General features: G+C 34.9%; 2 protein-coding genes across 2 annotated transcripts; one reads left to right on the top strand and one right to left on the bottom strand.

Annotated features, from left to right (window-relative positions):
- Window positions 1–473: 473 nt before the first annotated feature.
- LOC140042894 (protein ecdysoneless homolog) lies at window positions 474–6,748 on the top strand. Its single transcript, XM_072087728.1, has 14 exons — window positions 474–681; window positions 1,813–1,927; window positions 2,107–2,194; window positions 2,461–2,639; window positions 2,858–2,999; window positions 3,158–3,208; window positions 3,301–3,429; window positions 3,601–3,747; window positions 4,392–4,477; window positions 4,573–4,676; window positions 4,871–5,143; window positions 5,494–5,601; window positions 6,018–6,121; window positions 6,240–6,748. The coding sequence occupies exons 1-14, from the start codon at window positions 474–476 to the stop codon at window positions 6,402–6,404; spliced, it is 1,899 nt and encodes a 632-aa protein (XP_071943829.1). The 3' UTR covers window positions 6,405–6,748.
- Window positions 6,749–6,761: 13 nt separating this feature from the next.
- On the bottom strand, window positions 6,762–13,184 carry LOC140062484 (uncharacterized). Its single transcript, XM_072108725.1, has 3 exons — window positions 13,133–13,184; window positions 8,408–8,592; window positions 6,762–8,089 (listed from the first exon to the last, which is right to left on the bottom strand). The coding sequence occupies exons 2-3, from the start codon at window positions 8,516–8,518 to the stop codon at window positions 6,827–6,829; spliced, it is 1,374 nt and encodes a 457-aa protein (XP_071964826.1). The 5' UTR covers window positions 8,519–8,592; window positions 13,133–13,184; the 3' UTR covers window positions 6,762–6,826.
- Between the last annotated feature and the right edge of the window lie 76 nt (window positions 13,185–13,260).

Below are 13,260 nucleotides of genomic sequence, written 5' to 3'. Positions count from 1 at the left end.
GGCTAACTAAAGTACGGTCTAATGAATATTGATATCAGAAGATTCCCTAGCTTAGTGAAAAAGTTTTATTACCAAAAATATGCTGATTACGTCACTACCGGAAGTTGTAGTCTAGCATGATGCAGACGCAATTGATTATGTACTTTTGTTTAACATATAAAAAGCTGTAAATTACCACAAAACGACAATAGGAAAGAATTCAAAGAAATGCCCTACGTGTTCAAAATCATTGTTTTAATATAGTCTGTATGTATAACTAACAATTGACCTTGTGGAAGAGCGTATAAATTTAATTTAAAGTAAAACATGATTTACTCGCCAATTTGGTATTGGATATATAGCTCTCACATGATGTTGTGTTTTGAGAGTATTCAGTAAATAGTTTTAGATTTACGGTCCACAACGATTCGTCATTTGGTTTCTCTCGTAGTAAACCAATTATTATATATGGCCAATTGATTTCCAAAAACGTAATGGCGACTTGCAGTGACAACCACATTGATTGTGTTGATTATAATTTGTTTCCAAAAATTGTGAATTGGAATAATATTTCTAATGACAAATTAAATGAGAAATTATGTAAAATACTTGAAGAAATTTATGTAGATCTTAGTCCTCTGTTAGTTGATTACATCTGGCAGAATGAACAGTTTAGGCTAAGCCCCGCTACACAAAAAGATGGTAAATATAGTAGGATAATGCCTCGAGAATGACGATGTGAGGAGTGTATGGTGGTATGTGGGTGATGTATGAAAGGCCTGGAATATCATAGAATACTCAGTACTTCTTTTTTTACAGATATTGTCATTATTGTCAATACTAAATTATAAAATAGTCTGTCAGTATTCTTTATTAAAACGTTTTTAATTTTAAAAACTAAAAAAAAAAAGACCACATAAAAAAACATCCTGCTCAAGCAAGAACGGAAAAAATGCATATGTTATGCGCGATTTGAACGATTTGCGCAATTTGAAATTGCGCAAAAAAAATCCTTGCGCAAATTGAATTGAAACATGTGTTTCAAATTGCGCAAGCAACGTATTAAATTGCGCAAGTAATCTGCAAATTGCGCAAGGTTTTTCGACAGATTGTGAAATCATGCACACCCATATTTTTATAGTAATTTCTAAGAATGATTCAAACTTAAAGATAAATATCGCATTTCCTTATTTTAGTACTGCAAATATTGTTATAAGTTAGCATACCGTCGAAGAACCGACGAAGGGAAACGAAGCGGTGGTGTTCCACCAGGCGGGCGCGGCGCGGGCGGCCGTCTATACTACTCTAGCCTAGCTAGGGTCTGGACTACTGATACTGACTAGGTTACATGGCCTGGCTTAAACTAATATTAAAAACTTAAAAAGTGAGTTTTAAACATTATCTTCATTGAAATGGTCTTATTTATATAATAAAATACTAAATTTTAAACTCCTCTGCCTAGGCCTAGCCTAGCCATGTATGGGAAAATTTACAGTTCGTTTTCAAATTGCGCAAAGGTGTCATATTGCGCAAGAACTATCTTGCGCAATTTACAAAATGTGCAGCGCAATTTAAAATTGCGCAAAGATTTTCTTGCGCAATTTGAAATCGCGCAAGTTGATCAATTTGAAATTGCGCAAAAAAATCCTTGCACAATTTTAAATTGAATTCTTTGCGCAAGGATTTTTTTGCGCAATTTCAAATTGCGCAAATCGTTCAAATCGCGCATAACACATACAATTATAATATTATGTTTATCTTTTAAATAAGTATTAATAATAATTTATTTTACCTTGTAATTACATCTACCTGGTTGACTTTTTTCCTTTCCAGACAGTCCACCTTTCATACACGGATCTACCCAATTTGGGGACAACATTGAGGATGAATGGTTCATTGTCTATATGCTTCTACTACTCACTAAGAATTATGATGGACTACTGGCCACGTAAGCCATTGAAGATGCACTGTCTCTCAAATCTTTAAATTAAAATTGATTAAAATACATTAAACTAATACACAGAAGTAACAGCCACAAAAAAATGTATTTCACACATGCAAAAATGTTCTTTTTGTACATCTAAATTCTCTGCCAATGCTCACTTTCTCTAATTATTTCTTTTAAAGGGTTTCTGATACTGATGGTGAATTTCTGTTAATAGAGGCAGCTAAAAGTCTGCCAAAGTGGTTAAACCCAGAAACAAGTACAAACAGGGTAAGGCTTAAGCTCTGTCTATACTATCATTGATCAAACTTTATGTGACAAAAAATGTGATATATATGGACATGATGATGTCATATCACTACCATATTTAGACATCACTTCCATATTTTGTGCACATCACACATTTTTTTGTCAAACTAGTTTGTTAGTGAAGACAGAGCTTTAAGTACTCAATTTGAATGGGATATGGTATTTTATTAATAATAAACTATGATTGATTATGTACAATAAATAAAATGTGAATATTGTTCTCGTAGGTTTTCTTATTTCAAGGTGAACTTCACATCATTCCGTTACCAACTACCCCAGCAGAGTTGGCTTGGCTACCACCAGGTACGCCTACTGTCCATCAGGCTGTTAACATTATTCGGTCTCATCCTGACAGAACCTTAGCCAGCAAACCTATTAGAGATGCTGTCCACAAAAGGCTGGAAAGGTAAGAAACGCGCCTACCATTCGAACCTTTTGATTTTTCTGCAATAGCACTTAAGTGTGTGTACACAATCACTTGTCTTTCATATGATGAAGCACTAAGCATGAGGTCACCAGTTGTGCGACTGAATGTGTATAATACTTGGTAATCCTCAAACACGTATGTAGGGCCATTCTTGTTTCTGTAACATGTGTAACACTTATTTTCATATTTTTCAATAGCTATCCTGCTAAGATTCGTGATAACATTCACCGTACACGCTGCTACTTGCCTGCCAATGCAGCTAGAGTCCTCCAGCATTGCCCAAGCCTGGTGGCGGCTGCTGTGCAGGCATTTTGTCATAGAGATCCTATTGATATGAAGGTAGGCCGGTCAAAATAGCTTGGTCACTCAGATCCATTAATGTGAAGCCGGTTTCAGCCTAGGAATATCTCAGGTGCTAAGTTGATGAACTTCATATTTCACTGTTTAAATGTTATAATGTAGTAATTGTTGATTTTCCTTCCTTTTTCCCATTTTAGGCTTGCAGGTATATGAAGCGTTTTCCACCAAAAGATTTGATAATGTCACAGGTAATATACTTTATTAAATATAGATTGTATTCATTATTTGCTACGTTTTTAATTGTTAAATTCTTACCATAAAAATTATGTTGCTTATTTAGGTGAAGTTTACAAGATGTCTCTATGCAGAAATTCTTAACCACTCCTTTCAACCACCCACACGAAGTGAATGGAAGATTCCGCCATCTTCAAATCCGAAGCACAAGTCACATGACCTGGGTATGAAATTGGTAAGTAATATTGGTTTGTTTTTATCATCCACCTCTCCATATCCATCTCTTTACTAGATTGGTTCACTATATATTTATAATATATTCTTTTTGCATTTTGCTTCTTTTACTGAGTATAATACTGTTTTTAAACAAACTGATATTCTCAATTTTATTCTTTGTAATTCTTAGTCATATGGACTTGAAATATTATGCTCTCGGTGTCGGAATCCGCCAGCAATGTCGTCAACAAAAACTGAAAACATGGAAGACAGGATATGGAACAGTTCTCTTTGGCAGCGGTATTTGCAGTCACTTAAACTCAAAGGGTACTTTTGTGTAAGTGCAAACATTATAAAACATCGTTTTTATCGGTCTATTGTAATTGTCGTGAGGTAATTTCCGGATTGATCGTAATCAAAACGGTACTGGGTATGGTCTACTAGTTTTTCTGCTCCCAACCAGTACATCCATTCATAGAAGCTTTGATGAAGTAAGCCTACCTGGTGGTGGCCATAGAACTGTTCCGAGATAACGACTATACTTCGGCTTTAGTCGACAGAAGATTGAAAAAAATTGTTAGAGATAGAGTATACGATGTTTGATTATGTGTAGATGTGTGATTTGTTCTTTTATTCAAATGAGGTTATTTATTTAATAAACTTTTTTATACCAATTAATTAAATTATCGTAGATTGTATATTATGCGATAAATATTATAAATAAAGGTTGAGATCAGTGGCTAAACCTACAGGCCCAGAGCTTAAGGAGCCAAAGAGCATGAGCAGTCCAATGAAACTACCTAGTGTTAGGAGTGCTAAATCAGACCCCTTGTGTGTTTTTCGCAACTGGTTGAGAACATTGTAGTCCCTTCTGATTTACATCTGGTAATCTCTTCTTTATGTATAAACATAATATGAAAGACTGAGTGGAGTTCTTCTTTCCAAATTTTAAATATTTTTTATCTTAATTTATTTTTGTAGGGTGAAATAGAGGGATCCACATTATACACCAAATTACTAGACTCTGCAAAGAAATTCTATATGGAAACCATGAATGAAGCCACCAGGTAAATGGGTTTATTTGATTTAAGAAAAAATAAATTATAAATGTTATATTAATTATTTTTTCTTAATTAACATATTTAAATCTCTTTTTTTGCAGAGATGTTTCTGATCCTGGATACAAAGTATTAGAAATTCTTGATAAAGTACCAGAAAACTTGGATGAGATGTTGCAAATTGAGAAAGATTTGCCAGAGGATGATGGTATTATTTTTATATCATTTATTTCAGAACTTAATTGACTAGTAATAATAATACATGTTCTTATATAGCACTTAAAGCTTCAAATTATTACTCTAGTCATTTTTCAAACATATCATTACTGAAAATGTTCTGTATTGTATATAAATTGTATAAATTATAAATTATTGTATATTTCTTACTACTGTATTTCTTAGATGAAAGGTGGTTAACATTAACAGAAGAAGAACTAGACAAAATGATTGAGATTGCATCAGGCAGACCTGTCAGAAACCCTGTTGCTATGTTACCAGAAGAGGAGACTGAGAAAGCTGAATTGAACTTTGACCCTGGACTTCTGACTGATACTATGAAATCATTTGTTGAAAAAGTGTCCAGTTTTGAGGGTGCTGAATTTCCTAAAAGTTCAGAGAGTGCACCGATATCATTTGATGCTGATTCATTTGGAGATGTTATCAAAAACCTTTTAGGTGAGTTAATTTAAGGCCAACACAGACAGCATCGTATGACAAGGTACAATGAAACGTCTCAACTCGTTGTTTCTGTCTGAGTTGAATCCCGATGAGACAAATCATGTTGAGATAGCATTGGGCGTAGTTCAGTCATCTGGAGAACCTTCTCCCGACGAGATGACTCATCATATGACGGCGGAAGCAGTCCATAAAGTTTACAATATTACCATAATTAACTCAAACTGTCCATTTACATAAAGAGTATACATCTCCAAAGTCTCCGGATAATTGCAAGATTTTTCCCGCTATATAGCATATAATCATCCTGCTCGCACTAAAGTGCAATTTCTTATTATTTGTCTCATTAGAATATAGACCACCACCTGAGGAGGAAGATGAGTCTGATGATTTCTTATCATCAGATGATGACAGTGATGAGAATGCAATACCTTGTACAGATAGTGAACCTTATAATAGTAGGTCATTTTCTTAAATATTCCTTGAGGGTGTTGATGTCCAGCAAGACTGGAAATTTCAAATAGATTACAAAAAGTAAATTTGTAGCCAAACATTGTGTCTTAAGGCTAAGTTACACAGACGAGTGGTATCAGTAATAAAAATATAGAAGCTATGTTATTTCTTATGACCATTTACACAAAACGCGGAGCGGACGGGTGGTTTATGTTCAGGATAGATACAGATTCTATATGGGACATGCTACACGATTTTCCGATTACCGTTGCTGCTCGTCTGTGTAATTAAGATTATCTCCAGTTTCATCTGATTGGAGGTATCCAATAATTGATGAGTCTCCATGTGTCTGCTCTACCAACTAAGTCAAGTAACTTGCATTGAATGTAATACAATTTGGGTTTTTTCCTATAACTTTTAGATACCGCCGGAACGGAAGTGAAACAAATTCAAGAAATAATGAAAGCAATGGATGAAGAATTGGGAGCAACAACAATAGGTGAAAGCTTTGAAAGACAATCTGAGGTATGTATGTCAGTCGAATTTATGGCAATTCTTGCACAACATCATTTACTTAAATCTTTGCTTTGTGCCCCGCAAAAAAGCTTAAAGACACATTGAATTATTTTGTGTACCTCTTTAGGGTGCCAGTGTAGAAGATGAAAAAGAAGACTTGAGACCGGTAGAAGTCGATATGAACTTACTAAAAAATCTTCTAGAATCGTACAGTTCACAGAATGGTCTTGCTGGGCCTGCTTCTAATATCTTGCACTCAATGGGAATCAAACTACCGGAGAATGCTGATTAATCATTTTCATCTTGCCCATCATTGAATATGTAAATATACCTGTAGAGTTATTTCGCAGTAACATCATTACTATAGGCTGTTTTAAAGGACATTAAGACTTTTATCTTTATTTTTGTAACTGTAATGGTAAATACTGCGATAAGTAAGTGTAATTGAATTCATATCGTGTAGCAACCTTTCGTTTTTATGATTCTACACGCGACTATGCAGCTATCGAGTGTAATAGTCCTTTCGTACATGCTCTTAATTGTTTCTGACTGACTTTTTGACTCGACAGCTACGTAATCGCGTTGTGAAAACAAAAGTACAGTAATGGAATACAGTATATAGTGCAATAAAATAACAACCAAGAAACTATTTCCAATTATTGTGAATCTTTATATACTAAATGTCAAAACTGTAAGATTTTTGTTATTTCGTAATTAGTAAGGCATCATGGGTATCCTATTAAACGTGATCATTGTGACGGTGACATACAATCGTGACGTAGTCACTTGCTCCTTTCTGACAACAAATTCGTCAATTGCGTTGAGACATGACGCAGCAAACCCACTTGGTAGTCTTGCTTTGAAGAGGTCATCTAACGGTACTGACGGCACAGAATGTTTATCCACATTTGACCAGTCATCACTATGATCACATGTCCATTTGTCGCCACTGGCCGCAAAGTCATTACATGTTTGATACCGTTTATCATTCCCCATGTCATGTAGAATATTAGTTGTTAATTTCAATACCTCGGCGTGGTTGTCTTCTTTTTTAACGCTCATTGGTTTGCGAACTATGTCTGGCCGTATGTGCTCCAGGCTGTAGTTGATGCGTAGCTTACCAGTGTCAAATAACTGAGGAGTACCACAACGAGATTCTCCTGTCGGGGTTACAGAAGCTACCGTATTCATCGGATTTATAACATTAATAAACTCTAATTTTGGTGAATGTTTTCCAAACTTTCGAATTTCTGGTTTCAATTTTCTATACGGTTTACTCTTATTTGTTAAACAAGTCGGTGTTTTTGGTTTTGGTGGATCGATCTTCGGAAGTCGAATAGATGATTTTAAGAACGGATCCTGAACAAAATTTTCTTTTTCTAGCCAACTAATTTCGTCGTCACTTGTTTCCCGCTTTACTACTCGAGTGCCGATAACTTCGAAGTTGCTAGTTAGTTCTGCATCACATGATCGTTGCAGTCTGGCTTGTGTTATAAGTGGAAGGTCGTCAAAATTACGTTTTCGTTGCCGACAACTCGCAAGTACTCGCACCCGTTCGGATTTCCGTTGTCGGAGCATTTCCATCGTGCTTGGTCGTGGGTAATCTGGTAGAGGCGAGTTTGGTGGATTATCCGGCATTATATTCCCAGAATCCGGACTATAACAGTCGACCATCCACTCAGCAGGAGCGGTCCCTGGACGTAAATCACAGTTCATTGGACAAGCAAGTCGTCTGCGCGCGTAGTCACGTGATGTAAAGTTTTTCTGTCTTCCGTGCGAGTTCTCATTAAGCAGGACGACGTCTGGGAAATGTACGTGCGTGTAATGCTTCCTACTCATAATGCTTTTATTTAGATCGTCATCCACATGAAAGGCTGTATACGGATTGTCAATGCCATCTCGTTCAAGAATCCTGCGTAAAGCATCTTTATTGCGTCCATAGTAGGTGAACGTGATCTTGATACTTTCGTCATGTACCTGCAGGGGGTAAAAGAAGCCATTAGAATCGACACTGCTTAATGCATACATTACGCAAGCGTTTTGCAATACATCTGGTTATCAGCTGATTGTCGGTACTGTATCTATTTCCGAAATTTCATAGGAATATATAGGTAATACAACATCATGTGTTTCACAATGTATCGAGTAGGTTAGTAACCTTACATGTGATATAAATGAGATGCTGTATTACCAAATATTCTTATGATACTTCGTCGGAAATAGATAGTATGTGGAGATAAAGTACTAGAAGTGGTTGAATGGATGAACTTCACTCAACTATAAACCAGTCCCTACCTTTGATCCCTGAAGTGTTGTGCTGATATTGTGTTCATACACTTCTGTAGTGTAAGATAGAAGTTTATTGTTTAACTCCAACATAAAGTAGGTGTAGAGAAGACTGCGCATCAGCGAACCGTCAGTTACACGGATTGAGCTGAAGTCGTTCCAACCGGGTGAGTGCAAGAATTCCCAAAAGTTTCCTAATTGATTAAAAACAACGATATTATAACTATTCTAAAATGTTTAAACTCGTATCTGAAATAACGACTGCTAAAGCTTTCGATGGTTACGTTGTATAAGATTGGTCCCACTTCTATGCTAAAGCTTGGTTCCCACTAGAACGCAACGCAAGGACGTAAACGCAACGCAAGCGTTTTAACCAATGACAAGCGAAGTTATAGACAGTTAGCAATCACAAGCGAATAAGCCATCGCTTGTGATTGGTCAATTCACTTGCGTTGCGTTACGTTCTTGCGTTGCGTCGCTAGTGGGAACCACGCTTTAGAGCCAACGCAAAGACGTAAGTGCACCGCAAGTAATTTGACCACGTAATAATACACACGACGCGATGGATCGACCGAAGTGTTTCTTGTTTTTGGTCAAATTACTCACTTGCGCTGCGCCTACGGTCGTCCTTCCCGACGATCCCTCCTTGCGCGTCGGAACCAATCTTTAGTCTAAATAGGATAGGTAGTTTGACATGTTTGTTGATGAGAACCTAATCATCTTTTATTAGTCTTCGATCCAACAACTTTGAGAAATCATCAATACATACTAGGCTAAAAACAATAAACAAGTACTTGGATTTATAAATATTGAACTAAGGTATAGACCTAAAGATAGCAAATAACTAGGCCTACCTTCAGTTATATATATAAACTTTATTTAGACACGAGACTGATGTGCAGTACAACTCGTTCAATCAATATTGATTGTTTTTACACAAGTTCGTGATACTGTATTACAAAACAAAAAAAATCAACACCATATAAATACAACAGAAACGAAAAAAATTGAAATTGAAAAGAAACAAAATTACAGCAGAATCCCCTTCATCTGACACCTCTATTTAGGGTACACCATACCGGTACTTCCCGTGTAAACGGAAACCCTTATCGAAGTGTATAATTCATGGGGATTCAACTGTAATACATAATAAATCTTTTGGATTTCATTGACGTTAAAATAATAGTGATAAAACACACATTTTACATAGTATTTAGCCATTTTAAAAGTTGGATGTAGATCGTAGATTACCATACCATTATGTTTTACAATGCATTTTTCAGATACGTTTTAAACAACTTAACTGATTTTGGAAGGGTATCAATATTGAGACTATTCCATATAATTGCTCCACGATAAGACAGACTTCGTTTTTTAAAATCTGTTTTTGGCTTTGGGATGAATAGATGTGTATCACTGTTCCTTAGATTATAATTTATATCATTGAATGTAAATACATTATTTAGGTAAGGTGGGGCATTATCTGTCAAAACCTTATATATAACCATACAACATTCATATCTATCTTGATAAAATAAAGGTGACCAATTAATTTGCCTTAGTGCCTCACTACTAGGTGTGTCCCATGTTAGACCACACACGATTCGAGCTGTTCTGTTTTGGATAGTTTGAACTCTTTTCATTAGAGTTTGACTACTATTTCCCCAAATTATGTTACAATAGCTCAAGTAAGGTATTACAATAGAGTTTGCAATATGTTTTAATATGTTTTGTGGAAAATAATAGCTACATCGTCTAAGCATACCCAATCCATTTAGAGCTTTACCTCGAATGTATTCAATCTGATTTTTCCATGATAAATGTTCGTCTATTATGATACCGAGATGTTTGCAATATAGAACGCGTGGTACAACATCGTTATCTATATTAACTGATCTATTTTTTTCTTTGGTGGTTGCCAATCGGTTTGTCGATCCGATCAACATGAACTCGGATTTAGAGACATTTAGACTCAATTTATTATTTTTTAGCCAATCGTCGATTTGTATAAGTTCTTCATTTATACTTTGGTATATTTCATTTTCATTTTTTGAAGAACAATAAATTATAGTATCGTCAGCATACATACTTATTTTACATTTGTTTGCAACTTTCGATAGGTCATTTATATATAAGAGGAAAGCAAGTGGGCCCACGATTGACCCCCGAGGCACTCCACATTGGATGTGTGTATAGTCAGACAATGTATTATTTACATTTGTGAATTGCTTTCGCTCAGACAGATAGCTCTCGAACCATTTTAAAACATATTTACTTAAACCATAAAGTCTCAATTTGCTTAATAGTATGTTATGGTTTACCGTATCAAAGGCCTTTTTAAAATCTAGTAAACAGATTCCGACCAGCTTACCCTCGTCTATTGCACTATACCAGTCTTCCGTCACTTTTGTAAGTGCAGTAGATGTTGAGTATGATGGTCGAAAACCTGATTGATTTATACATAACAGATTATTATTATTCAAAAAAGCATAAAGTTGATTAAAAACGACTCGTTCAATTATTTTTGAAAGTATAGGTAGGACGGAAATGGGACGATAATTATTAGGGTTAGTTTTTTCACCATTCTTAAAAATTGGCGTGACCTTTGCTATTTTCCACGTATTTGGGAATTTACATGTTGTGAAGGAGTGATTTATAATTCTTGTAATTGTTGGGGATATAATCGGGGCAGACAGTTTTAGAATGCCCGGTGGTAAGTTATCATGACCAGTGGCTTTGTTTTTTGAAAGATTATTTAAGTATTTATATACAAATTCACATGTGATGTGTTCGAATTCAAAATTATTTTCGGTGAAAGCATCGATTTCATCATAATTTATATCATTTATCGGCTCATGTATTTGTGATGCAAGATTTGAACCTATATTTGAGAAAAATGTATTAATTTCATTTGCGATGTCCTTGGCTTTATAGAGGACATCGCCATTATCATTGCAAATTGTTTGAATAGTTTGAGTTTTCTTTTTTGACGATATAATATATCTTATGGTATCCCATGTTTTTTTTACATCGTTTTTATTTTCTTTTATACTTTCTTGAATAAAATTAGCTTTACTTTTACGTATTAATTTATTGCACATATTTCTATACTTTCTGTACCTTTTCCAGAGTGATTCATTTTTAGAATGTTTACATTCTCTTTTGAGTTTATCTCTTTCTCTCATATTTTCAATTACATCATCAGAGAGCCAAGGAGCTGTTTTTTTACGTACCCTGTGTTTTTTCCAAGGAGCATGTTTATCTAAAATGTTGGTTAGTGTAGTTTCGAGAAGTTTGGCACTCTGACTTACGTCGCCACTGGCTGTAATACCATTCCAATTTACCATTAATAAATCGTTTAAAAAACTGTCTTCATTAAATTTTTTAAAGTTTCGTGTCATTTTATAATTATGATCCTGTTTAATAATTTTATTTGTTTTTTTGGAATCTTTATTATTTTTCGCCCCTTTCCCTATTATAGCGAATGGCATTGAGTGGTCACTTAAGCCGACGTGGATAACTCCAGACTTTAATATTTTAGAAACATTTGAGAAATACATGACATCTATTAATGTAGAGGAATGTTTTTCTATACGTGTTGGTTCTTCAATGATCTGTTTTAGATTAAAATTTTCACTTAATTCAATTAGTTTCTTTGTGTAGCAATGTGGATTGTCAGACATAACGTCACAGTTTAAATCTCCCATCATCATAATATCTTTGTGTTCCAGTTCAATCTTTTGAAATATATTTTGTAAATATTCAAAAAGAACTGCTGTAGTATTTGGAGGTCTATACCACAATAGAACAATTAGATTTTTACATTTATCACGTACTATTTCAATAGATAGGAGTTCGAGTTCATTAGGCCTACACATTAGATCATTCCTAATTTTGTGGTTGGTTTTTAGATTTATATAGAGTGCTACACCTCCACCTTTTTTAGTTTTACGTCTATCTAGTCTGTGTAATATATAGTTGTCAACATGAAAATCTTCATCAATAAATGTATTATCGAGAAATGTTTCGCTTAAGCCAAAAACATTGAAATTGTTGTTATTTAGAATACGTTGCAATTCATCAAAATGTAAGTCTAGGCTACGTATATTTAAATGTGCAAATATAAAACCCTTTTGATTAAGTTCCTCAAATATATGAGGATCTTTTTTAACTATTTGGTTTATATCTGTTAAGGTAACATGGGCCTTCAAATGATCCAAGTCATATCTCTCCCCAAACACGTGCGACTCATAAGGTCCCGCTGACTCGTAGTTATCACATTTCAGCAACCTCAAATCTTTTGACAAACTTTCCGATCGGTAAAGATTGTGATTCAGTGGAAACTGTACGCGTTTCTTCCGATTTCTCATATAAACGCAAACTTTCTTATACAAGATTTTCGACACGTCTTCGTTCATGGTTTGGGTCTAGTTTACTTCATAATATAAAGGCCTACCATGTTTTACACGGTACTAAACACTGCATGTTATTTGTTTCAAGTTAACTCATTATTAAGCACACGTATACTGCCTTTTCTTTGCGCTGTCATTTGATGTTACTGACATACTTGGCAACACATGCTTTTTGTTGGCGCATTCAACATGTACGCGCAACTACTTGGATACCAGAATCTATAGTACGCATAGCGCAGAAATATTACGATAACTGTACTTTCTGTTATCTTATGTTTCTTATTGTTTATTATTCTTGTATTATTTGTATTATTTGTCTTACCATGTTTTTGAATTGAATTGGCATATTGTATAGCGCCGCTGTCATCAAAACATAGTGTGTAGGCTATTTCGTGAAATTGGTTCGGTAGTTAAAAACCAAAATAAAACATTGTTCATTTTTCTAAAAAA

The sequence above is a fragment of the Antedon mediterranea genome, chromosome 1 (assembly GCF_964355755.1).
Source record: "Antedon mediterranea chromosome 1, ecAntMedi1.1, whole genome shotgun sequence".
NCBI lineage: Eukaryota > Metazoa > Echinodermata > Crinoidea > Comatulida > Antedonidae > Antedon > Antedon mediterranea.
This window is presented reverse-complemented; position numbering and strand designations above follow the sequence as displayed.

Excerpts from the sequence above, each read along its gene's own strand:
- LOC140042894 (XM_072087728.1), top strand. The coding sequence starts at position 474 with ATGGCGACTTGCAGTGACAACCACATTGATTGTGTTGATTATAATTTG. Across the intron at positions 4,677-4,870 it reads AGATTTGCCAGAGGATGATG|ATGAAAGGTGGTTAACATTA; the intron begins GTATTATTTTTA and ends TGTATTTCTTAG. Across the intron at positions 6,122-6,239 it reads GCTTTGAAAGACAATCTGAG|GGTGCCAGTGTAGAAGATGA; the intron begins GTATGTATGTCA and ends GTACCTCTTTAG.
- LOC140062484 (XM_072108725.1), bottom strand. The coding sequence starts at position 8,518 with ATGCGCAGTCTTCTCTACACCTACTTTATGTTGGAGTTAAACAATAAA. Across the intron at positions 8,090-8,407 it reads CAACACTTCAGGGATCAAAG|GTACATGACGAAAGTATCAA; the intron begins GTAGGGACTGGT and ends TACCCCCTGCAG.